General features: G+C 50.6%; 6 protein-coding genes across 6 annotated transcripts; 2 read left to right on the top strand and 4 right to left on the bottom strand.

Annotated features, from left to right (window-relative positions):
• Nucleotides 1–36: 36 nt before the first annotated feature.
• On the bottom strand, nt 37–946 carry BJY04DRAFT_209936 (pre-mRNA-splicing factor ISY1; the record flags this gene model as incomplete). Its single annotated transcript, XM_073714188.1, has 2 exons — nt 37–798; nt 944–946. The coding sequence occupies 2 exons, from the start codon at nt 944–946 to the stop codon at nt 37–39; spliced, it is 765 nt and encodes a 254-aa protein (XP_073567332.1).
• A 324-nt stretch (nt 947–1,270) lies between these two features.
• Nucleotides 1,271–3,777, bottom strand: BJY04DRAFT_198170 (type II myosin). The gene is made up of 2 exons (XM_073712574.1): nt 2,142–3,777; nt 1,271–2,084 (listed from the first exon to the last, which is right to left on the bottom strand). Exons 1-2 carry the CDS (start codon nt 3,747–3,749, stop codon nt 1,641–1,643), a joined length of 2,052 nt encoding a protein of 683 aa, XP_073567331.1. The 5' UTR covers nt 3,750–3,777; the 3' UTR covers nt 1,271–1,640.
• A 5,781-nt stretch (nt 3,778–9,558) lies between these two features.
• BJY04DRAFT_230616 (uncharacterized protein) lies at nt 9,559–13,563 on the top strand (the record flags this gene model as incomplete). Its single annotated transcript, XM_073719331.1, has 4 exons — nt 9,559–10,599; nt 10,652–11,133; nt 11,170–13,270; nt 13,316–13,563. Exons 1-4 carry the CDS (start codon nt 9,867–9,869, stop codon nt 13,561–13,563), a joined length of 3,564 nt encoding a protein of 1,187 aa, XP_073567330.1. The 5' UTR covers nt 9,559–9,866.
• Nucleotides 13,564–15,310: 1,747 nt separating this feature from the next.
• Nucleotides 15,311–17,287, bottom strand: BJY04DRAFT_198162 (DHHC family palmitoyltransferase). The gene is made up of 5 exons (XM_073712573.1): nt 17,026–17,287; nt 16,471–16,975; nt 16,299–16,422; nt 16,207–16,247; nt 15,311–16,148 (listed from the first exon to the last, which is right to left on the bottom strand). Exons 1-5 carry the CDS (start codon nt 17,135–17,137, stop codon nt 15,530–15,532), a joined length of 1,401 nt encoding a protein of 466 aa, XP_073567329.1. The 5' UTR covers nt 17,138–17,287; the 3' UTR covers nt 15,311–15,529.
• A 9-nt stretch (nt 17,288–17,296) lies between these two features.
• BJY04DRAFT_198160 (uncharacterized protein) lies at nt 17,297–18,487 on the bottom strand. The gene has a single exon (XM_073712572.1). It carries the CDS (start codon nt 18,375–18,377, stop codon nt 18,150–18,152), a length of 228 nt encoding a protein of 75 aa, XP_073567328.1. The 5' UTR covers nt 18,378–18,487; the 3' UTR covers nt 17,297–18,149.
• An 863-nt stretch (nt 18,488–19,350) lies between these two features.
• BJY04DRAFT_222067 (uncharacterized protein) lies at nt 19,351–19,784 on the top strand (the record flags this gene model as incomplete). The annotated part of the gene is made up of 2 exons (XM_073717288.1): nt 19,351–19,625; nt 19,700–19,784. The coding sequence occupies 2 exons, from the start codon at nt 19,351–19,353 to the stop codon at nt 19,782–19,784; spliced, it is 360 nt and encodes a 119-aa protein (XP_073567327.1).
• Nucleotides 19,785–23,453: the final 3,669 nt, after the last annotated feature.

Genomic DNA, 23,453 nt, shown 5'->3' with positions numbered 1-23,453 from the left:
TCCCAACCGATAAAGAAAATGCACCTCAGCAAATCATCATGAGATCTTCTCCAAAAGACGCCTCCTCCGCCTATCGACAAGCTCCTCCTGCACCTCCTCCAACGTCGGCAACCGCCACTCTACCCCATCCCCAGCATCCCCGGGCAGCGGCTCCCACCCATCCTCAACATCTTCCTCCTCCTCCGCCTTCTTCAGCATCTTCTCAACCGCCTCCCTCTCCCTCTCAGCCTCATACGCCAACAACGTCCCATCCTCCTCATCAAGCCCATACCCAAAATAATTCGCATCCACCTTCTTCGTCGCGATATCCCCTCCCCTCCCAATCCCGGCACCCGCATCATCCTCCTCCGCCGGCCTCCCCCTCCTCATCGCAGCCTCCAGCATCTCCTTAACACCGGGTAACTCCCTCGCACGCCCAAAATAGCGATACCCCTTGCCACCCCCCGGAATCTCCCTCCCCTCATCATCATAAACACGGCCCGAGCCACGCATATAGTTCGGCCCACCCATATTCCGAATCTGCATTTCCCACGCCCACTTCTCGCGCATCAGCTTATTGATCTCATCATTGAGGTCGCGGATCTGCGGGTCCGAGAGGCTCGATTCTTGAATCCGGGACACCTTGCGCGAGATTTCCTTCAGGACTTGCCCGCGCCATTTTTCGCAGGCTGGGATGGAGTCGACGGTGGTGATTGCTTTTGGCCGGCGCGTGCGCCCGATGTCGATGATTCCAAGGTCGGCGGCTTGTTGCGCGCGGAAGCGGAAGAGCATGGACTGGGCTTTTTCGCTGTTTCGAGCCTGCGGGTTTCATTGTTAGTTTGGGGGTTCGTTTGCTGGTTTTGATGTCTTTTTTTTTTGAGAGGGAAGATTCTGCGGTGCGCTTTGGAGGGGAAATGGAGCGGGATAGGTTGGGCTTGGGCTGTTTTGGAAGGTATCGACTTACCATCTTGACGGTGATTGCAAGGAACTGCAATTGAGTGAGATTCCTTGTGTGAAATGGGTGTTGATTGAGGAAGCCCGACTTTGGTCGGCCCAAGTGAGTTGAACTTGATCTAAGCTCAGGTGGGTCAACGTGACCCCACAAGCGAGCGCTAATCCTTGACGCGCGGCTACGATCTTCTTTCAATTTGAAAGTTAGGGCATGACAGAAAGCGATAATGATGAGAGGGATTAAAAAAAAGAAGAGAGCCAGAGCTACTACTACAGTAGGTTCCAATCCCAAATGAGCATATCTATAAGTAATTTTCGAATTTGATATTTGACGGATGATGTCAGCGCAAGTCCTGCGGGCGGGGCTATCTCATAGTCGCCGGGCTAACAATATATATCTCGAAGGCATCCAGGAAAAATGCAAAGTAAATTGAAACATGCTATCTGGTATACGCCACATCCAATACAACAGAATATCCATCAATCCGTCAATAACCACAAAAGTCATGGCTCTCATCCATTGAACCGCTCCAACTCATCAGAAGCAGCCAAAATACGTTATCACATAAAATGAAACAAAAAGAATCAAATAAACAAAACGCTCCAGCTCCAAAATAGAGCAAAACTTCATGAAGACGCAGGCTGATATGTATTATACTCATAATGGTTCATGCGGGTTGGTGGTTGTAAGAGACTCATTTTGAGATCCCTCACAAGAAACCCTTGGTATTGCTAGGCATCCGCTGCGGCAGGTCACCGGTGGTATAGGCACCGCTACCCTTCCGGCTTCCAGTGTCGCTAAAGGTGACGTGGGGCCTTCCAATGGCACTGCTTCCACGTTCGACCCTGAGAGCTTTCCACCCGTTGAGCTCGCGCTCGAGCCTTAGGCACTTTTCGCGCTCTTCTCGCAGCTCGCGCTCTGCGCGGCGCGATTGGAGCTGGGCCTCTGACTCGCTTTGCTGGAGTTCGTCGATGTTCTTGAGAAGGCGCTCAACCTTCTCGCGACCTCGGTTCACGTCTTCCTCAAGTTGCGCGTTCATCTTCTCGCGGCGCTCGATTTGGGATTGCAGGTCTTTGACGGTGCGGTCGACGTTTCGGAGAGAACGTTGCTCTGAGCTGTTCTTTGCTTCTTGCTCTTCGAGGTGGGTTTCCAGCTGTTCGAGATCATGTTAGCATAGAGACAAATAAAGTTGGGGATAAAAAGTTCATACCTCTTTGATTCTCTTGTGGAGGAATCGAATATCCTGGCTACCTGAGGAGTAGCTCTTCGTCTCCAAATCGACGCACCGTAGCTGAGACTCCTTCAGCTGCTTCTCGAGAGCAGCCTTGTCTTTGTGAAGCTGTGCGCTGGCCTCCCTCTCAGCGGTGACCTCCTTCTGCATCTCGACCGCAAGAGCTTCAGCCCGCCTCATCTTACCGACAGCTGCAAGAGAGACGTCTTCCTGCTGAGCAAGCTGCGACTTGAGCTCTAAGAGCTCACGATCCATGCTGGCAGCGTTACGCATCGACGGGCTTTCACCCTTGGCGAGGTCCTCCAACCGCTCTCCGGCCTCCGTTAACCGAGCCTCCAGCATCTTCTTCTCCTTGTGGAGCATATCTCTTTCAGCAGTCACGTCATCGACTGAAGTCCGGAGACTCCTGACTTGCGAGAGTAGAGATACAACCCTCGATTGAGCTTCATTATGAGCACCAACCGCTTCGTCGCGAGACGTCGTGACATCCTGTAGCATCATCTCCATGCGCGATTTTTCTTTAGCCCAGGTTGAGCTGTTCAAGACCTCGTTGTCCCATTTGCTGCGAAGATCTTCGAGCTCTTCTCGGAGGCGAGAGCTCTCCCCGCGAACATTAAGAACTCTTTCACGTTCGATCTCAAGCTCGTTGTTGAGAGTGGTGATCTCGCGCTGGTATTTCTGCCTTGTCTGCTCCATTGAAGTCTCCTTGTCCTCGATATCAATGGCACGCTGATTCCTGTAATCCTCCAGCTCGTTCTGCAGGCGTTGCTTGGCTTGCAACGCGCCCTGCAGTTCGGCTGCTTGGTCCTCCATCCGAGCCTCAAAAGACTGCGTTTGACGCTGTAGATCGTCAATGATGGCCTCCATTTCCTTGCGCTCGGCTATGACCTGCGCACAGTTATCCTCCGTCTCCTTGGCTTGCGCCTTGGCAAACTGCTCAGCACGAGATGCTTTAAGCAGCGTGATTTCTGCTTGCTCTAGCTTGCTGAAGTACTCATCCGCACGACTCTTGTACAAGCTCAGGCTGGCCGCCAGGTCCGCTGACTTGGAGGACTCGGCGTCTAGGCGGATCTGCAAATCAGAGAATTCTTGAAGAAGTTGGTTCCTGCTGACAGCATCCTGCTCCCTTGCTACCTGTAGCTCCTGGGCTTCTGAGCATGCATCCCGAAGTTCAACCTCAAGGGTAGCGTTTGCTCGCTTCAGCTTCTCGAACTGCGTTTTAGCGTCTGTAATCTCGGCAACGGTTTCATTATGGACACGAAGCAACGACCTTCTTGACTGCTCTTGAGAGTTGATGAGGTCGTAAAGCTCTTCGTGGGACTTGGCCTGAACATCCCTCAGTGACAGCTCGCCAGAGTGGATACTTTTCTCAAGGGCCGACACTTTCTTGGCGGAGTCGTCGAGCTGGTCGTGAAGGCGGCCATTCTCTCGCTCTAGCAACTGCATTCGCCTTACTGAAGGGCTGTCATCCTGCCAAATGTCTTGTGGAGCAACAGAGCGCTCGAGCCTGCTCTGGAGATGCTTGTTCTGCATTTCGCTCATCTGAAGTTTGTTCTGGAGCTCTTCGATCTCAGCAGCCATATCCATGCGCTTCTGATAACCGACGGTGTCTACAGTTTTGTCGGATCGTGCCGAGTCGTTCGAAGAGTCATTTAGGTTCAATCGGCGATTGGGCGTTGTCGGGGTGCCAAACTTCTTCGCAATCGCACCGTCAGAGTCTTTCCGGAGATGATTAGGTGTGCGAGTTCCAGCGACTTGGTTCAAATCAATCTCCTCTAGCAATGCGCGTTTTGACGAGGAGTAACGGGCATCAAGCTCCTTCATCTCCTCTCCATGTCGACGCCGCATTTCAGCAAGTTGACTTTCTGATCGACTATGTTTCTCCCCAGATACCTGTAGTTGGCTTTGTAATGTCTCCACCAGTTGTGCGAGATCAATCTTCTTGGTAAGGTCAGGCTGGATCTTCTCCCACGAATCGGCGGAATGATCAGCCTCGGGCTCCACGATCTTGTGCAGTAGCATGAGCTGACGGTGCAAGTCGTCAATCTCTTTATTCGCAGAGTCTAGAGAGCCTTGAAGCTTTCGAGTATTGGCTTGTGCTTGGGTTCTGAGCTGTCTCTCGGTTTCTAGATTGCGGTTCGCTTCAGCCAGTTGAATCGACGCTGCAGAGGCCGTCTTCTCCGCATTGCGGCTAGCTTTGTGTTCTCTGTTGACTTCGTGGTTCAAGTCCTCTACGCTCAGCGCAAGCTTCTCTTTCTGTTTTTCCAGGGAGGTCACGGATAATTGCAGGTCTCCAAGTTGACGAGAGAACGCCTTGTTGTCTTCCTCCAGCTTTGTCTTCTCCTTTTGAAGTGTAGCAAAGCGTAAACGTTGACTTTCGCTAGCTTTGGATGTTGATCTAGCAATGTCGAGGTTCTTTTGCTGGATTTTGGTCAAAAGGGCGCGATTGTCATTTTCGGAGGCCGTAAGGCGGCCTTTGAGGGTGACTAGCTCTCTTTCCAAGCGCTCCTTATGCTGGTCGTGGCGGATACGGAAGCTCTCAGACTCGGCTATAGCATTCATCAATTGCTGTTCTCGAGCCGCAAGGCGGGATCTTTCCGCTTCCACCTCCTCTAATTGATGTGCTGTATCGTCCAATTCCTTTCGGATGCTCTCCAGACGTTGGTTGTTCTGCTTGACGAGGTTTTGCTCCATCTCAGCTTCCGCCTTAAGGCGAGCATTTTCGACATTGGTAAACCGGTCGCGCAGCCTGATCAGTTCGGCCTGGAGCTCTTTCCGTGACTGCTCAGCGGCAACTCGGGCTTCTGTAGCCCGGCGAAGACTGTCCTGTTGGATATACATCTCCTTCTCAATGGTGATCTTGGACTCATTCAATGAAGTGTACTTGTCTTTCAGCTCCGCTAGATTGTGCTCGGCAAGCATCTGAACATCATCCCTCGACTGGCGTTCCCTACTAAGGTCCGCCTGTGCTTGGAAAAGCTGATTTTTCAAATCTTGAATTTGCTGCTCAAGCAGTTTGCGACTCTGTCCGGCTTCTGCGTCTTCGGACATCTTGGCTTGCAGGAGCTTCTGGACATCGGCAGCTTCGCGCTCGAGTTGGATCTTTTCCGATTTCATAGCGTCAGCTTGGGCTTGAAGCTCTCTAAGACGGTTCTGCATATTGTCATGCCGCGTTGAAAGGCTGGACTTTTCAAGTTCAAACTGTTTCTGCTCTTCGATATGTCTCTTAGCATCATTGCGTAGGACGGTCAATTCGCTTTCTTTGCGTCTGAGCATTTCTTCGTAGCTCGTGGAAGTCGTCGAGAGGTCGGAAATTTGTTGGCGGATAGATCGGTTCTCATCCACGAGCTCTTTGACTTGTTTCTTCGACTGATCGAGCTCCTTTGAGGTCTTTGCTAGCTTGACATCGAGGTCTTGATCTGTCTTCAAAAGCTTGGCCTCCAAATCCTGCAGTTTGCGGTCCTTCAGGCTGAGATGGCTCTGTAGCATCTTGACTTCTTGACCAAGCTCCTTGACATGGGTTTCAGTCTCGGTGGACTGGCCTTGTGCCTCAATGACTTTTTGCTCAAGATCTTCTAGGCTTTGCTGCATTTCCTTCTTCTCAGCCTCCAGGCGCTGGATAATCTCGCCGGCTTGCTCGAGTTGGGTTTTGCGCAAGTCGAGTTCCTCGTCTGTCTTCTTCTTTGCCAAGATGAGCTCATCAAGTTGGTCCTCGAGGCTTTCTTGGTCCGCAATAGCCCCTGCAAGCTTCTCGGTGAGCTCGACCTCACGAACTTGCAATCTTCTGAAGATCTCCTCCTTGTCGAGGGCTAAGGCTCGCTCGCTTTCTAATGTCTGCTGGATCCGTTGAATCTCCACCTCGACTCGGCGTCGGTCTTCTTCGATCTTTTGTCTTTCCGCTTGGTCGTGCTGCATCTTTGTCTCGAGGTGCTTGATCTTGTCGTCTCGTCTCTTCACCTCGTGAGCGGATCGAGTCTCCCCAAGGAGCGGTTTCATTCTCGAGAACAAACGCCACCACGGGTTAGACTTCATGTCCAGGTAAGTTCGGAAGTTATGTTGGATTATGCGTGTAGCTTCGGCACGATACAGTCGCTTGTTAGAGATCCGTCGTTGTACAAAACCTCTCGCTACAGACTGGAATCTGGTCATGATTGTACGGATGAGCTCGTCTCGCTTCTCTTCTAGTTCTGCTAGCACGCCAGCTCGAAAGAAGACTTTCGTACGGCCGACTCGGAACCAAGCTTTATCCAAAGCGAGCTTCTGTAACATAATTCGAGCGGCAGATTGTCCATCCATATAGCCCTTGGGCATATCGCGACAAAGAACTTCGTACCGTTGGCGGAATTCAGTGAAAGACAGTCGGTTAGGGAAGCCTGTTCGGGCAATCCTGATACCCTCAAGAACACCATTGCATCGCAGTTGATCCAAGACAAGGGGAGCATTCAACATTTTAGGACGCTTTTTATGGTTCGGTATAATGCAGCGGACGAAGTGGGGGTGTGTGGAATGGAGCTGATTCATCAGACTTGATAGCTGTTCCTTGTGCCTCTGGGCGACAGTGCGGAACAGCCCTTTCTTAACCCGGCTTCTGGGATAATCGACCTCATCATCGGCGCTTCCACAGTCCGAGAAGAGATCAGCCACATGACTGTCTTCTGAAGCAGCGAGCAGTCTCGTTACGTTGTCGTTCAGAGGATCCTTGTTCTTTTCCAACCAGCCTTCAGTAGAGTATTCTACTTCTGCTGCATAATGTGTGAGAACAAAACCCTGGCTGAGGCGAGAGGCCCGGTATTTCCCAGATTTCGAGTCCCACAATGAGTGGAGTTTGTCAGTGAAGGACCGATCCGTCGCCTTTGGCATCACACAGTCCTCGTCCAGACAAGAAAAGATACCGATAGGGTTAGTCACTTCGATCAAGTCAATCGTCGGTTGCAGGTCTTTACCAAAATCGATGAACTGCCACTCAATTTGTTCGCGTGCATACTCCTCCTGTTCCAGGACAAACATATGATGGTTAAAAAACTGTTGTAGCTTTTCGTTGGTGTAGTTGATGCACAACTGCTCGAAACTATTCGTCTGGAAGATTTCGAAGCCGGCGATATCGAGGACTCCAATAAAGTAATTATCCTCACCTGTCACAGTATTTCGATCAAGTCGGCTGTTGATCCGGTTGACCAGATCTCCAAAACCTCTCTCGTAAACACCCTTCGCTAACGCATCTAACGCCAGCCGAACTTGCTCCGGAGTTTGAACCTTTTCCACCCATTCGCGGCCAGCTTTCACCTTAGGATGCAACAGCCCCTTGACAAAAGGTTCAGTCTCAATCCCCAGCAGCTGACAAGCTTTGTCAACACTTTCCAAAGCACCAGGGCCAAGTGCAGCCTGGTCCGCCCGCCGGCTTTCTTGCTTGATGGTAATATTTCCCAAGTGGAGAACAGCTGCAACTGTGCGAAGAATACACATCTGATCGTCTTCTGAGAAGTTCATGATATGGAACGCCTCAAGTAATGAGCTCCACTCTCCTTCGTCGGACACGCCGGCAATGGTGTCATTTCCATCTCTCGTGTAGGCGAAATCTTCAATTCGTGAGTTTGAAAGAAGCAATTTCTGCTTCAATGATGCATCGGCACCCCTGAGTAGTTGGTAGAAGATATGGTAGTTCCTTTCCTGTAGATTCGGCTTTACCACTCGAGACTTCTCCAGCAGGTACCAATCAATGGAAGCGCCAGCAATCTGCCCTGATCGAGAGAACTCAATCCGAATGAACTTGCCGAAACGAGATGAGTTGTTATTTCTCACAGTCTGCGCGTTACCGAATGCTTCGAGGATCGGATTTGCTCTGAGAATCTGTTGCGAAAGAGTGTTCATCTGTTTAGAGCCCGAGCGAGAGTACATATTGTCTGATGTTGCGACGGCCGCCAGGTACTGGATGACTTTCTTTGTGTTCTCAGTTTTACCTGCTCCAGACTCTCCTCTTAATGGCTGTCAGTTTCCTTCAGAATCATCTAGTGATATGAAAGAGACTTACGTCACGAGAATACTCTGATTCTCGCCTTCCTCTACCAGATTCCGGAATGCTTCGTCTGCCATGGCGAAAATATGCGGACGAGTTTCCTCCCGACTCCGTCCTTTGTACATTTTGATGTATTCATTCGAGTATATAGGTAGTGGACAGTACGGATTGACGGTGACCAAGAACAGACCGGAGTAGGTCTAGTAGATGGTGTTAGCCAACGCTGTATCTAGCGTGAAGAGAAATCTTACATATATTAAATCTGCCTGATATCGAGTGTGAAGGTTATGCACGACGGAAGCCTCGTTTAGATGGGTAAGCTCAGCCATATCGTCGGCTTTGTCGAACTTCGCCGGATTGACTCGGTCGACTTGATCGGTCTCTACTTCCCGTTGCTTTGAGATTGTAAGTGACCGCGCGGTTTCACATATAAAACATTTCATACCTGTCCATCGTCCGTCTGGACCAGCAAGCGCCCAGCATTCTCCTCGAGAACGAGCCCTTTAATGAAAGCTTTCTCCGGGTCACGTAGCCAGACGTATTTATTGCCCGAGAAATCATTGTCACCTTCTTGTCCCCGAATCTGATCCGCGCCACGCCGCATGTCTTCCGACTTAATGAAGTCTGGAGCAAAGGTACCAGAAGCAACATCGTTTCGTAATGAATTTGATCTTTGGTGGGATGTATTGCGGGCGAAGGGCGTTAATGATGAATGAGAAGCGGTGGAGTTGTTTCGAAAGTGACCTTTCGCTTCTTCAAACTTCCCGACAGACGCAATGACGGCTGATTTTGGGCGCGCCTTTGCCTGCGGGCTCGAGGATGGGGACGGTGAAGGAGATGCACGACCGAAGGGATTGGCGCGCTTTGGCGAGCCACTGAGTTGAGAGGGGAGCATTATGGTTATAAGTACGGTTGACAGGGCATTCTTTGAATGGAAGATAGTCCAAAGAAGTGACAGGTGAAAGAATGAAGAGAAAGTTCAATCTAGTGCGCAGCCGGGACTCGCTCAGCGCAGCAACCAAATCGCAGGAGGCACAAAATGTAGGAGGCCAGGATGTTGACAAGAGTTGGGGGTTCAGCAAGAGGAACTGCTGCAGGTGTCACAGCGCATCGGCTAACACTAGCTCAAATAATGACGGCGTCAAGGCGATCATGGATCCTGGCAACCTGGTTCAGACGCAATCAAGCAGTGGCCCCTCCCATGTTGCTCCCCACCGTTGGCCCGGCTGTGTTTGTTTACATCTGCCCTGGGGTTCTCTGCCTCAGGCTTCAATTGCTCCCCGATCCCGCTAGTCCTGATAGAGAGTCCGTGATATCACGTGGCTCGTGCAGCCGGGAACGAACTCGATCTTTTTGTCGGCTGGCTGGAAACCTTGGAAGCCACAGACAGAGACCGCAATTCCTCGTCTCGTTCCTCTCACTCTCCTCTCACTTTCTTTCTATGTCTATATTCTTGCGGAAGGGAACTGCTTGATTTTTTCCACAGTTTCTCTATTTACACGCTTTGGGTTTGGGAGTTCTAGTACCTAGTCGTCGACGCGCATCGTACCTTATATTGTGCAGGCTCATCACGATTGAATGGTGTGCAATGTATAGGGACACTCGACGCTCGAACATTTCAGACTCGTGATACTCTTAGTCCAGTGAGAGTGTTATTCTAGCCTTGGAGTTGAGGGCGCGTCGTGTTCACCATGTCGAATCACCCAATTCCTTCAGCACCTCCCTATTGGGGCCCTGCTAACTATACACAACAATGGCCACCTCAGCAATCAGCTCCAGGTTCTGTTTCTCAAACACCACATTATCCTCCAGATCCTTCGTCGAACCCTCAATTTTATAACTTCGAGAATTTCTACGCGAATTCAAACCTACCAGGCTTAGGAGGTGCGTGCGCAACGGGCTCTTTCCCGCCGCCGCCGTTTGGCTTCCCTGGCGGTTTCCCTCCTGCAGCAATACCTCCTCCCTTCGCACCTCTTCCAAATATGGGTTATCCTTTGGTACCGCCGTTACCTCCTGCTCCTTCTCACCTACCACCCCACATCCAACCTATGCCAAACGATTTATCCCACCCCACCCATTCAAACGCACCTGACCGCCGACCTTCGACGACAACAGGCTCAAAGCAAGATTTAGATCGAGAGGAGGGAGAACTGACGGACTTTGACGACCCTGAGACACAAGAAAAGCAGGCTCACTTCAGTCCAAGCGCGGCGCGTGCGCCAGGCGCCACCCCCGGCTCCAGCGCCAGAAACACCGCGGCGCGGATGGGTCAATCCCAATCTATGGCTCTGGAAGCACCCGGCTCTACATCCGTAAATAGCCACAAGTTGGCTGCTGCAAAGCGCCGTGAATCACTATATTCCGACCTTGAGGAAGGAGAGGCCTCGCCGGAACGTCGCGCATCCACTGGAGATAGTGGTTCCCGTACTTACTTCCGTTACTCACTTTTTACTGCTGAAATACTGATATTGTTTAGCCTACAACCCCCCTATGCCAAACGATGAACCGGCCTTTGTGCAAAAATCATTACCTCAGCCTCCACCAATTGACAGCAGCACTGATACCGCGAATACCCCTCTGCTTACTCCTTCCGAATCTGAAGCCGCGCTATCGCCTGCGAAACTTCGAATGGATGCAAAAGGTGCTCTCCTTAGCTTGGCGCCACACAGCATTCGTTACAGTGAGCTTGTTGGTGAAGGTATAAGCCCAATAATTTTGAAGCAGTTATATGCAGAAGTCGGCATCAAAGTCCCAACGGATGTCGACTCTCGTACCGAAACCAGTGACAACGCGGATTCGATGACAAGTCTGTCTACCGCTAGTGGACAAGCGTCGCAACTTGCGCAGCGGTCCGAGTCCCGGAACAATGCTATGCACAAGCCAGCTTCCGTAGATACCAGCGCCAATACCAATCAACCTACTCAAGCGAATACCGCGAAACCCATGGAGAGGAAGGAAGTTATTGCGCGGATGCTTGCTGCCAAAGCTGCCAAGAGCTCGCCGGCACCAACAACTCCTCAAACAGACAATTCACAAGTGGCAACAACTCCACAAAATCTACCTTCGACTGTAGAAAAATCTGTGACATCATCACCTCCACGGGATTTATCGTCAAGCGAGAAGGAACTGCGGGTAAAGGAAAAGAAGAAGGCGCAGACCGAATTAGCAAGGCAGCGCATTGAACAGTTGAAGAAACAGGGGCTGATGAGAAGCTCGGCGAAGGCACCGCCGGACGGCCAACTATTGGATAAAGAACGTGCCGCTACGCATGAATCAATGCAAGGTCCAACTTCTACCATCGTTCAACATCCTCTCCCTGAGCGCCCTCCGATCCCGGAATCAGTCTCCCTGGAGCAAATTCCTGGCCTGTTCATGAGTGACCAAGTCACGGAACAAATGGACAGTTCTCCCAACACTTCTGATCAAAATCAGATAACCGAGTCGACGACCCCGTCCCGCGCTAGTCAACGCAAACGTCCTCGTGCATCTGACTTTGACGAGCCGATACCGATCCCCAAAAGACCCTTTAGCAATGGGATGATGAATGCCTCGTCCGAGAGGCTTATTATCGATATCAGTGATGATGAATTCTATGGAGATGATGAAGACATTGATATGTATACCGAGCTAACATCGACCGACCCCTCGAAAGATTTTGGCACGACAAACGCAGAACTACCTGCGCGAACATACCCAGCACCTATTGAAAGCCTTCCGCATCGGCCAGCAACCTCCCAAAGTGGTGGAATGTCTATCGGTTCTACTCCCAACAATCTCAAGAACGGCGAACAAGAAGATCTTAGGAGAAGAGATCTTGAGATTCAAGCAATGCGCCGAAAAATCGCCGAGCTTGAACTTCGAAAGAAGGCAAAGTTAGCAAGCCGTACTCAATCCCCTCGTACGGCAGAACTGTCGCCTCCTCAGCTCCCTAATATCGCCATTTCGACACTGCCACTTATCGCTGATAAGATGGAAAATAATGTGCTGCCGATGGATGTTGACGTGCTCAGAGTTCTAAAGGCCAAGCTTTTGCGGATGCAGGAGATTGAAGCCGGAGTCCCTTCGTTGGATGCGAAGATACTTAAGTCCGAAACAAAACTTTCAGATACGCGAAGAGAAGAAGCTAAGCTGTCGTTGGAGCTGACAAAGGGCAAAGAAGGTCGACGGCAGCTTCTAGAAGAGCTGAGCACTCTCAAGTCTGAACTGAATGGGCTTTCTCTTGACCAAGTGAATGCAACGCTCATTAACCTGGAGGCACAGAAAGAATTACCCATTGAAGCTGTTCAAGGTATGCTTCGGCGATTGTCGATCCCAGGCCTCCAACACACCAACACACCAACTTACCATGATTACGCTGTAGCCCCAAGCTCTCAGGATGCTTCTGTTGAAGCAGAAGTACCCGGGCCTGTTCCCCAGGTTCAAGAAAATGCATCTTCACCCCATTCTCTTCTACCTGCAGCAGTGCCACACTCATCGTCCGCCGAACACTTATCGAACAGTGTGGGAGATACATCCACTTTGCAAGCACCTATCAATGAGTCGTCAGATACTTCCATGTCGGAAGACTCTAGTTCCTCAATGGATGAGTCTTCGGATGACTCTAGCAGCAGCTCAGGCTCATTGAACGACGAAATGCTTGATGTGCAGGACGTCAACGCGAATCTGGACGCCCAGCCAGACGCATTTGCAGAACCAACAGCCTCTGCCCCGAGCGCTCCGAATGAACTGGCAGAGAACGAGCCCCAATTTGAATATCAGCCCAGTAATGTCCCACCCCTAGCCGATGTAGGGACAAATGATCGCGCAGACTTCGCTGCAGAGCGGGAGAACATTGTTTCTCGAGAATCTTCCGTTTCAGAAGCTTACGAGCCTCCGGAGCCCGAAGAATCGGCCAGTGCTTCGGACTCGAGTTATTCCCCTGCTCCAAGCCCTGACCTTCCTAGTCCCACAGATATGGATATTTCTGGGTCTTCAGAAGATCATTCTCCTGAAGCTGGTGAGCCGCTAACTGAAAAGGTCCAGGATCTGGATTTCCAGCAACCAAGGCAACCACCTCAAATCGGCCTCCTGGACGTGCGGCAAACCTCGGGTCCTCGTGGATTTCAACGCTAACCTGCTGTATAGAACACACAACGCCCAGAAGACTCGCAGCGTAAATTCTCACCATACACCAGCCCACTGAAGATGTTCAAGGCCTATCGTTTCCATCCGGATTACAATACCAATGTGCCTGGCGGCTATCGCTCCCTCACGTACAGCCATAACATTGACCCCTTGAAATATCTCTGTCCTTTCGAGGTTTCAGGCGGTGTCTGCAATGACCGTTCCTGCGAATTTCAGCATTTCCGGGATATGGCTCTCAGCGGTGCGTCGATATCTGATCAATAAATTGCACCACCACTCCTGATGAACACCTTTGCACCTCTACATCTCCCGACACTCCTGCCCACGGCTCTGTCCCTGTTACTACACTTTTTTTTTTCACTCATTTGAGTATTCATTTTGAGGACTCCTTTCTGCCATATCTCATTATGTCTTTCCTGCTATGCGCGGATTTGTTTTCTTCGGCGTGCCGATGCTAACGTACAGGAATATTAACCTTGACAGATGACAAAATTCTCGTCCAGATGGGATCTCTTCGAGAAGGCAAAACAGCACAAGAATCTGACCAATATGTCGCTGGACTGAAAGAGAGCATTAACGACATGCGGCGCGACAAGGTGAAGGACATGACCACGGTGGCCTTGGAGATTGCTGCATATCGTAGACGCTTTCTCCAGGATCCTACCCGAGTCCTCCCGCTTTAAACGCAGACTCTGGCTCAAGCATCAACCTGTTCCAGTGGAGTATTTCCGAGTCCTCTTTCAAGGTGAGCTGCAGCTACCGCACCAGTATCGGCAGAGCCATCATCGCCTTCGATGGTGGTCTTCCTAGTCCGCAATATTCCCTTGATCTGGGTACAGTGACCCCATATACTTTGATAAGCATAACCGACATATCAGCCTTCTACGGGCTTCGCCCTCGTTCCCTGTTCTACCTTTGTCCCTTTTCATCGATCATTTTTTGCAATTTGGCACATCAGCAAGCGAGCGCGGAGTTGGGGTGGCCAGGCTCTTACATGATTTTATCCCTTCATCGGGACGTAGGCGAGGAACCCGCCTTGCAGCAGGACAAGCCACAGTGAAAAAGAAAAAGAAAACATCTACACATTGGCAATGTCTTCCAAGGGTGGGTTGAGCAACATTGAATGCACAGTTTCCGATTTCCAAACATGGAACTTCCTTGGGATTGTACAGTGGCCGGCGGAGGCTCCGGGATACCTACATAGCTCTAGTGATTACTTATGAGACATTTTCCATTCGAATGCTCTTCTTCTCTTCTCTCTCTCCTTGTCGACTTCCCAGCACCCCTAGGATCTTCAATTCGATAACCCCCAGGGTCCTCAAACAATAACCAGGCAGTGCCCCAGTCCAAGGCGCGGACGGGGCACTCATCACAAACCCAGAGTTCGTCATCCATCCAGCGCTTACCACCACAACCAGACCCAGAATTACAACGCCCAACCCGCTTCCTCAAAGTGAGGCAAATACCAACATACTAACCGCGCATGACTCACCACGTCCTACAAGGCGCGCAATAGTTGAGTAATAGTTAAGTACAGGGCACAGTGCGAGCCGCCCTTGCTGTATAATCTGGGCACAGACCGGGGCAGTGTTCCGCCCCGGGCCCCGGCTCTAAGTAGCAGTCTAAGCCCTAGTGGGGCAGGAACGACCGGGGCCCGGGGTCGGTGGGTGATGCTTCGCTCCTTCCTATTCTGTAACAACCTAGGTCCTACCGACGTACTACAAAGAAATTATAGGCCCAGTCACGGGCTAAAGTTATAGGGGCGTATAGAAGGGCGCTTGGGCTGGGTTGGCTGGGCGGTCTCGTGAGTCGTGACAGTGGGCTATTCCCAAGGTTGACGACCGGGGCACCGCATTTCGGGATGTTTAGGGCTCTGATGTATCTATTTATCTATTTGTACTTCGTATACGTCGTTTAGGATGGGCTGCAATATCGGTATAAACTACAATGACGTAGATTGAGGTCGAGATGGAGGATTCTGAAGAGGAGGTCACAAAAAGTACCAAAATCGATTCGCTATGCGATGCTAACGGCCAGGACAAATAGACAAGTAAACTAGGTGAGAAGAGAACCCAAAAGAGGAACGGACGGTGGCAGAGACCGGGCGAGACAACCATGCAATTAATTTGACGAAGCGCTAACAGACAGTGATATTAGATATGCATATGCGAGAAGGCGTTCTATAGAACGGCGATGGATGTATGTATAGTCAGGTGTTGGAGGGAAAAGGTCAGGGCCCTCCTTCCGGCCGTCGATGCTTTCGTTTCCGTTTCGAGTGGCCCTCGGTAGCAGTTTGACGGTTCCCTGACGAAGGGGTGAAATCTAAACCGGCTTCGGTCTTCAGTCGTGAGACTACTGGGCCCATGGCGAACTCGCTTTGGTGACTGCTGTGCTCCGCACAGGGGCTGCGCTTGATAGGGAGAAACCATTCCGTGATAGAATGGCCGAGGACCTGCTGGAGGTTCTTGAGGGGGCTGCCAAGGTCGAATGGATTTTCGCCGGGGAGGGTTTGGAGAATGGCGAAGACGTGCTGCTCGCCAGGTGCCAGTGGTAGGATTGATGTGTTTGGAGGTGGCAGGGGAGGTTGGTCGCCTTCTCCGGCTGCTGGATGAGATGGCACAGGTGGAGGAGGTAGCGGTATTGGTGGTAAAGGGTAAGTTATCGTGCGAAACGTTGGAGCCCATCTTGACCCGGGTTGAAGTTTGCAAAGGATGTGGTTAGGGACGCGGATGGCAAGAGTCCATACTGCGGAGCGCCGGTTGAGATTTTCGATTGTTGTGAGGTTGGACATAGCCAATTGCAGAGAACTGCAGGTCATTCCACCAGTAAATAAGCCAAAAAAGCCGCTCCTGATAGCGGTCAGGGTAAGTATAGGTATAAAATTGAGAATATGAGGTGGGAACTTACAGTCCAATGCCGACAGCCCAATGAGTATTGATATTTCCAGTCTAGAAACGTTCAAAACGGGTACTATTTAGTTTGAATCGAGGAAGGCTCACCTCTCGTCGTAACTCGGCGGTAAATATCGCGCATACTACAAGAACGTGTATACAAAATAGTGCTGTGTAGAAGACGAACTGTATAAAGAACTTGAAAGACTTCTCGGAAACCACTCCCCCTACCCTGAAAGAGTGTCAGCCACGCTAATCGACGAGGAATTAAGGCACTAACCAGGGACAGAAGTGGTCCATTTTCTGAACACAGCGGTCCACCTCTCGGCAATGATGCGTTCTATCAGGTTTATAGTGGCAGCATTTCGAGCAGTACATTGGCCTCCCGTCTGGTTGGCAAACAAAAACGTCTTTCGTATAGAAGCTCTCCAATCCAGCGGTGTCCCAAGGGAGTACAACCGGGCTAGCATTACTGTAATCGAGCCCTCGTTCAAGGTCACCCTCGGGCTTGTCCGACACTTCGTCCCGCTTTGTCTTCCGTTGCCCTTTTCTCTTTCTTCGGGGGTGATCGTGCGACTGCCGAGGCTGAGGTCGTTTGTATGACTCCGGCGCCGAGGATAATGATCGAGGAAGGAGGTCGGGGTTCCACACGACACTGTACAATAATCGCAGGTATGTTATCACCACAAATATCAGAAGGATGTAGAATATCGCGAGGATCGCAGCGCCTGCGCCAGGCCGACCCGAACGGCCATACTTGGGTAGCGGACTAATCAGATAGTCGACTGCCGAAGTGTCAGCAGGGATATCCTTCGTAAGATCCCAGGCGACTTACTGCATAGTGGTTTCGTGATCACAAAGCAAGCGTAGATGATGGCGCCGAAGAGTATGACAGGAATGGCTCGGGCAACAGCGAGATTGATACGCCGGTCTGGTTGCCTAGCCATTTCACGTAGACTGACGGATGCCGAGGCTAGGAGCGGCTCCGCAGTGAGGGATTAAAAAAGAAAGGAGATGGTAGTGTATAGTCCCATACGTATGCATAGTAGAGTCAAGATGAGTTTATTTACAAAGAAAGCATGAAGACATAATGCAACAGGGGAAAATCAGGATGATGATCTGCGCTGACGACGGAGTCGCATCGCAAGGGTGTAGCATCACGTGGTGATAGCAGTGGGCGATAGGCGATAAGCGAAAGCGATAGCGATAGCGTCGGGTATTCCCCCAGGTCTCCGCGACTCGTCGGTGCTTCACCCTGCCAAATTCCGTTCCCTCAATTTTCGAGGGAGACGATCCTCAATTGTTCGGATTTCGGAACCCCTTGGAGTCTCTTTGTTTCTCTCAAACCCGCTACTGCATCATGTCAATCTTCATGTACCTAAGTATTCTCGTATTCTCCGGTCAACGTCACCAGGCACGCTTCCGTTTGGCTTGGTGAGAAACCAAGATGCCTAGGAACATGGATGCGAGCTTCCCCGCGTAGCTCGAGTCCACCCAACAGCAGCTCCATCCCTTCGTACACCCTTCGCGTCTACCTATCCACCTACCTCTGTTGGATCACGCTCCAAGGTCAGGCATGAATATTTCTGCCTCAACTCACAATCCGGGCAAAGTGCTCAAGTGCTGTCGACCGGCGGGCCCTGCGTACTGTCCCAGGTCTTGACAGGGCAAAATTGGGCGTGCTTGCGGGCTTGTATGAGGGTCTGGGAGGTAGGCTGGTATCTTGAAATGAGGCAATAAGCGCGCAACCCGGGCGACAGGATAATACGGGCGTCTATCAGGGCTCAGATGCAAAGGTACATTACACAGCAGGGGGCTCATTGAGACAAACAGGGCCAGTGATCCGAGGATCTGGAACGGAAGATGTTGGGAGCTCGTCAGACAAGAGCACCTGCATGGGCTGCATTTCTTAGGGCCGACAGGAGCTGCAATGATCTCCGTTGGCGCATAGTGTTTCTTTCATGCGCGGTAGCACAAAGAACGATCCTTCTCTGCAGGAAACCCATAAAAAAAGAAGTAAATAATGTAGGAAAATGCGAGAGTTGATTCCACGGTAATTTTCCTTGCTCTCTTGCGTGCAATCGTTCGATGCTGACCCAGGCAGCAAAGAGTGGTGCCTGCTGACACTGGTACTAAGCAGAGTGAGTGCCTTGGGGCGGAGGACAGAAGAGAAGAGTCAGAGGGCATTCTCCAATCACAGAGCTGGGGAAAGGGAAGCAGGAAAGCAGGTGATCTCGATCGGGTATTGGAATAATAAAACCACTTGCAAATATGATCTCCACTGCATCATCGTTCTGACATTCATTGAATTTCTGGGATGTCAAAAGCTGGGCTACACTGGGACTGTAGAGGGCCAGAGGCAGGGCACTTCCGGTTGGTGACCGAAGTGGAGCCCCAGCTGGGCGGTGCCTAAGGATAGCGTAGGCAGCATGCCCGCAGAAACAACATCCCGCAGCTGCGCAAACGAACGGCTGCTTCAAACAACTTGGAAACTCAAAAAAAAAAAAAGGAATAATAATCTCCAGAACCATGAACAGCTGATGGTAACACCACCAGTAATCAGAACTGAAACAGAAAGTCCCTCAGGCCTCATTTCTTGAACAAACCTCGAACTCGGGGCCAGCATGCACGAAGCGGAGCCATCTTAGCCGGGCAAACGGCGCGGGCGTGCGTATCGACAAAGCCTCGTCTGCCTCAGTAAACGTGATCTGATCTTCCACCCTCAGGCTGACTCACTGATCTCGCAGAGGAATGCTAGCTCGAGAGGGAATGTATTGACGGATTTTCCTGCAGAATCCGCTTTGCGCGAATCAGGCTACGTCCTTTTTTGGATTTTCCATCCAGACCAAGATCCATGACAGGAGCGCTGAAGGGCCTGCTTAATCCACTTGTGGCTCAGTTTAGCATGTCTTTGCCTGGGCCCTGGGGTGTGCCTACCTGTATAAGCCATGGACCATCAGCTATATAATCGAGCAGAGCCCCCCACGTCTTCAACTTCTTCATCATCAACAATTCATATCTTTACATCGTCTTCAATCCATCTGGCCATCTCTACCTGCCACAGCACACTACTCAGTTCAGCAAGCACAATCATCTCGCCAACGATCTGTCTTTCTCGTCAATCTCCATCCTGACCTCGACACTCAACTACGACTACACGATGTCGTCTCTCTGCCGTGTGCCTTCTCAAGTCTCCGAAACCTACAAAGCACTCCCAAGCTCATACGACCTGGACGCATCAACTGTTGAATATCTCCCGCGCTCTCGACAAGTCTTCCACAGTCACGGCCGCGCCCCTATCCGGCGCCGCAACTACCTGAGTCACGTCAACATGTGGATTTGCTGCAATTGCGGTGATGGGCCGAAATTGCACAGCGTCCAGTCGACCTGCGTTCAATGCCACCACGATATCTGCGGATCCTGCACCGAGGTGAAGTGAGTGCAAGCCAGCATCAAGTGAGTACCACTAAAGCATCTAAAACCGCCAGAAGCGAGACTAATCGCCCTAGGACAGATTATGAATCTTCGACGCAGAACTTGATTAACGATTGGCTTCTGGTTTTTGGAGCGACACCAGTACATGCATGGCATTGAGCGGGGATCAACATTTCTTTTCTTGACTTTGGAACTAGACGGATACAGAGATATCGGGCATATCGATTTTGGGGCCACCATACACATACAGGATTGTACTACCATTTCGTCGAGCGCTCTGGCTTTTCTATTGCGACAGTGGGGAGCTGGTCTTCCCACTATGATTTCACAGCTCTGGGTTTAATGTGCTGCATTGGAGGATAGTGGGGCGTTTCTGGAGTTCAACTGCATCTTCTTGTTGCTAGATAATTTTTCTTTTTGTCCTTTGAGATCGGAAACTCGAATCATAATTGAAAGTTTATTTTTATCCGAACTTTACCTTTACGAAGTAGTCTCGAGTAGCTAACCAGAACGCTGGAACGGGAGGCCTCACAGCCCGTATACGCAGGCAAGATCACCGATGACACGAGCTTGTCTCAGAGAAAAAAACATCTTGCACAGCATGAAATCATCCCTCAAAGGATCAGTAAATCTCTCACAGCGTACATCATCTTCAAGATCCTTGAAGCACTAAAGGACAGACCAACGAACCATGGCCCCTCCACAATCAGCCTCAAGTCTTACCCTAGCAAGAAGTGGAGATGGTGCAGCCTCGGCCCTGCCTCAGGCCCAGACCAGTGGATTCACCAACCGCAGGTTCAGCTTAGAAGTGCACTGCTATATTAGTATCCCTATGCTATAATGGTACTTAGTGGGCAATTAGTAACTCCGTGACGTTGTTCCGTTAGAAGCTAATGCAAAAGATGACAAGTGGTGGTCAACTTCCAGCGGTGCGGGCCCCAGAGCCACAGCCCGACCCGAGTCCGAGTGGTCCCCTCCCTGAGTCCATCACCGCCGGTTCCCTATACATTCGACCCTGAAACATAGGCGAAAGAGCGGTGTTTGTTCTCCAATTCTGTGGGATACGATCCTGCCTGGGGCATTCAGCTCCGACTTTTCCAGATCTTCGTTTTAGCTTCCGGCCATTTTGGATTTCTGGATCCCAGATGGATCTACCTACCTACCGACCGACCCTTCAGGGCGGTTTCGTATCGAGGATATGACACAGAGGTGCGGTCATGCTCTTGCGGCTTTGACTCATTCTTGTTCGCGAGGGGCTGTGTCGGTGTCATCTGTAGGGAGCAAATGGGAATTCGATTTGGTTCTCTTCATTATAATTCGGAACATCTGAATTATACGGGTTTGTTACAGGCAGCTGTTGAAAAATCCTAGGAGTGGTTTTTTGAAGCTTTAGATTGGCATGTGTTGGAGATCTTGCCGGTGATTTTGGTGGGGGAAGGGACATGGTGTCACTTCCCAATCCGGTAAGGTGTGTTCTCTCCGGCTTGTACACACTACCCTCATCCTCTAGTATCTCGACTTCACGCTTGACACTCCTCTCTTCTCTTCAATTAATGCTCAGCCTCCTACCTCAAGCGCAGCACTCAAATGTCTCCTACATCAATGTTCGTACTCCCAACTAGTATTCTCGTTTCCACCTCTACCCACCAACAGAAGAATCAGCAGCTTGTTAGGTGTGACGAAGCCGAGTCAAGTCTTCTAATATTAGCGATTCCAAATCAACTCGACTTACCCCCGCCTCGGGTGCTCAACTACCGTCGCCCTTGGGGCCGTACCACCAACCCTAAATGGCGCAGACTTCTGACAGGTAGGCCGCAATAGAATCGGTGCAACGGATATTTAGATTGTAAGATACTGATTTGAAATCCAGGCTTGATAGCATCTCCCAAACGAACAAGTTAACTGCTCTCAGCCCTGTCTCACATCAAGGGTCTAAGAATGTCAAACATAAGCCTCAAACAAGCCATGTACAAGCCGTCGGACAGCGTCTCGGATCTCCTCGGGGGGTACATATCCAACCCCTCTCCAACCCTAGTCCCTGCCAGGTTGCAACGGCTCTTACACTACAGACGGACCTGCCGATACACTAAGCCGGCCAGTGACGATCAAACACCCACCCCCAGCATGAGAAATCAGCTTATGGATTATTTAGGGCCGGACACATGGCCCATCGGCATTTCGATCGACAGCGGCAGGCTGCATGCAGATTACGGGCCGACCGATCGTATGTTAAGCGCTGGTCAGCTCAGCTCAGCCTGCTCCTGTAGATTACTATTTCTGTGTTATAGGTACAAGCATTTTCGGCGTCGAGCTGCTGTTTCAGATTAAGACTTTGGATAGTTACTTCCTGACTCGATCAATGAGGCTGAGGAACGTGGCCTTGCTTCAGGTTCTTGTGCTAGCGAATAGGCGCCCAGGTGCGTTGAACGCGGCATTTGGAGACATGATCTGTCCAGCTGAGCCTGGCTGCCTGAGAGTCGTCGCGTGTGGAGACATGCTCCACGCTTTGCTGAACATCCAGCTAAGCTTCCGGCCATGGGCTATCCTGGAGCCTGTCATTCGCCTTGATTATTCTATTAGGTCATTTCGGGCCACTTAGCTTCTACGCTAACATAGGACTCCTATACGAGACATCGTTTAGAATCTCTTCTATCTTGTTTCAGGAAGCTGAGAAACTCTCTGTCAACATCGCCCAGGTACGCTCTACTCATAAGGGCGGGCCAAATCCGTCACAACCCGTCCATCAGCAGCCTCGACTTAGTCAAAAATTACTGTACTGCAACCAGCTTTGCTGGTAAGGTCTCCAAATTAGCGAAAGATGAACTACCCACGGAGCCATTTCTAATCGTGCCTTCATCAGCATCAATGCCATTAAACTTTTGTACTTGTATGCTTAGCGCACTATATAATCAACTAAAACAATACACATCTCCACCTGGGCAAGGCACCAGAGTAGTGTCATATGACCGAATCTTGAAGAGCTTCTATAGATCTTCTTGACTACCAAGCCAACAACAAGATCCCCGACAGCTATTTGTATCCATGATTTTTTGACCCGTAGCCAATTTCAAGTTTCTAAGAGAATGTTCCCGCTGATGGTTCTAGAAAGCAAGCTCAAGCGTTCCTCAGCGCCGACCTTTAGTACACTCACTGAGAACATTTGTCCCATCCCCTGATGCAGTACAGCACGTTCTCTATAAAGCACGCCGAGCATATGTTCGCTATGATGCTCTTAGCTGGAATCTGAATCAAAAACTGAAGGATTATCTGCATGCTATAGAGGTTGTTCGGAAGTATCAGGCTGGTGATCCTAAGTATGATCTAGATGGAATATAAATATAGTTAGCCGTAGAGAGAGACACATGGGATATTTCTACCGTCTTTCATGGTCAGCTCATCCATAGTTCGTTAAGTGGTAAAAAGTGTATACCACAACTATAGGATTAAGCAGGCCTTACCTCATCACGATATCGCTGATATAGGTACAAAATCCATGTCTATATTGGGATCCTCTTATTCCTCGCCTAATATACCCCTGTCATATTTACATCTCCCTACCCTCCAAATATCGATCTACACTAGGGTCTTTTGATATAATTTACGTATCATCAACCAGACCGATCGTACCTGACCTTGACCAGACACAGCATGGTATCCCAGCCAGCAAGAAAGTACAGCAGCCCCAACCTCACTCATCAGCCTCAGCCGAGACAAGTAGTCACCTCTCGACCTCGTATTCTCTTCTCTCCCCTCACAGCATTACATTTCTGCCTACTCTCCATTTCCATCTCGCTAAACGCATGACCTGGCCGGGGGCCAAAGAATATC

This window comes from Aspergillus karnatakaensis (genome assembly GCF_047715665.1).
Source record: "Aspergillus karnatakaensis strain CBS 102800 unplaced genomic scaffold BJY04scaffold_55, whole genome shotgun sequence".
In the NCBI taxonomy this organism is placed as follows: Eukaryota; Fungi; Ascomycota; class Eurotiomycetes; order Eurotiales; family Aspergillaceae; genus Aspergillus; species Aspergillus karnatakaensis.
Note: the sequence above shows the minus strand (reverse complement) of the source record. Positions and strands in the feature narration are given on the sequence as shown.

Excerpts from the sequence above, each read along its gene's own strand:
- BJY04DRAFT_198170 (XM_073712574.1), bottom strand. The coding sequence starts at position 3,749 with ATGGATATGGCTGCTGAGATCGAAGAGCTCCAGAACAAACTTCAGATG. Across the intron at positions 2,085-2,141 it reads TCCACAAGAGAATCAAAGAG|CTGGAAACCCACCTCGAAGA; the intron begins GTATGAACTTTT and ends GATCTCGAACAG.
- BJY04DRAFT_198162 (XM_073712573.1), bottom strand. The coding sequence starts at position 17,137 with ATGGCTAGGCAACCAGACCGGCGTATCAATCTCGCTGTTGCCCGAGCC. Across the intron at positions 16,248-16,298 it reads CCGCCGAGTTACGACGAGAG|ACTGGAAATATCAATACTCA; the intron begins GTGAGCCTTCCT and ends GAACGTTTCTAG. Across the intron at positions 16,149-16,206 it reads TGGGCTGTCGGCATTGGACT|GAGCGGCTTTTTTGGCTTAT; the intron begins GTAAGTTCCCAC and ends GACCGCTATCAG.
- BJY04DRAFT_198160 (XM_073712572.1), bottom strand. The coding sequence starts at position 18,377 with ATGCCCTCTGACTCTTCTCTTCTGTCCTCCGCCCCAAGGCACTCACTC.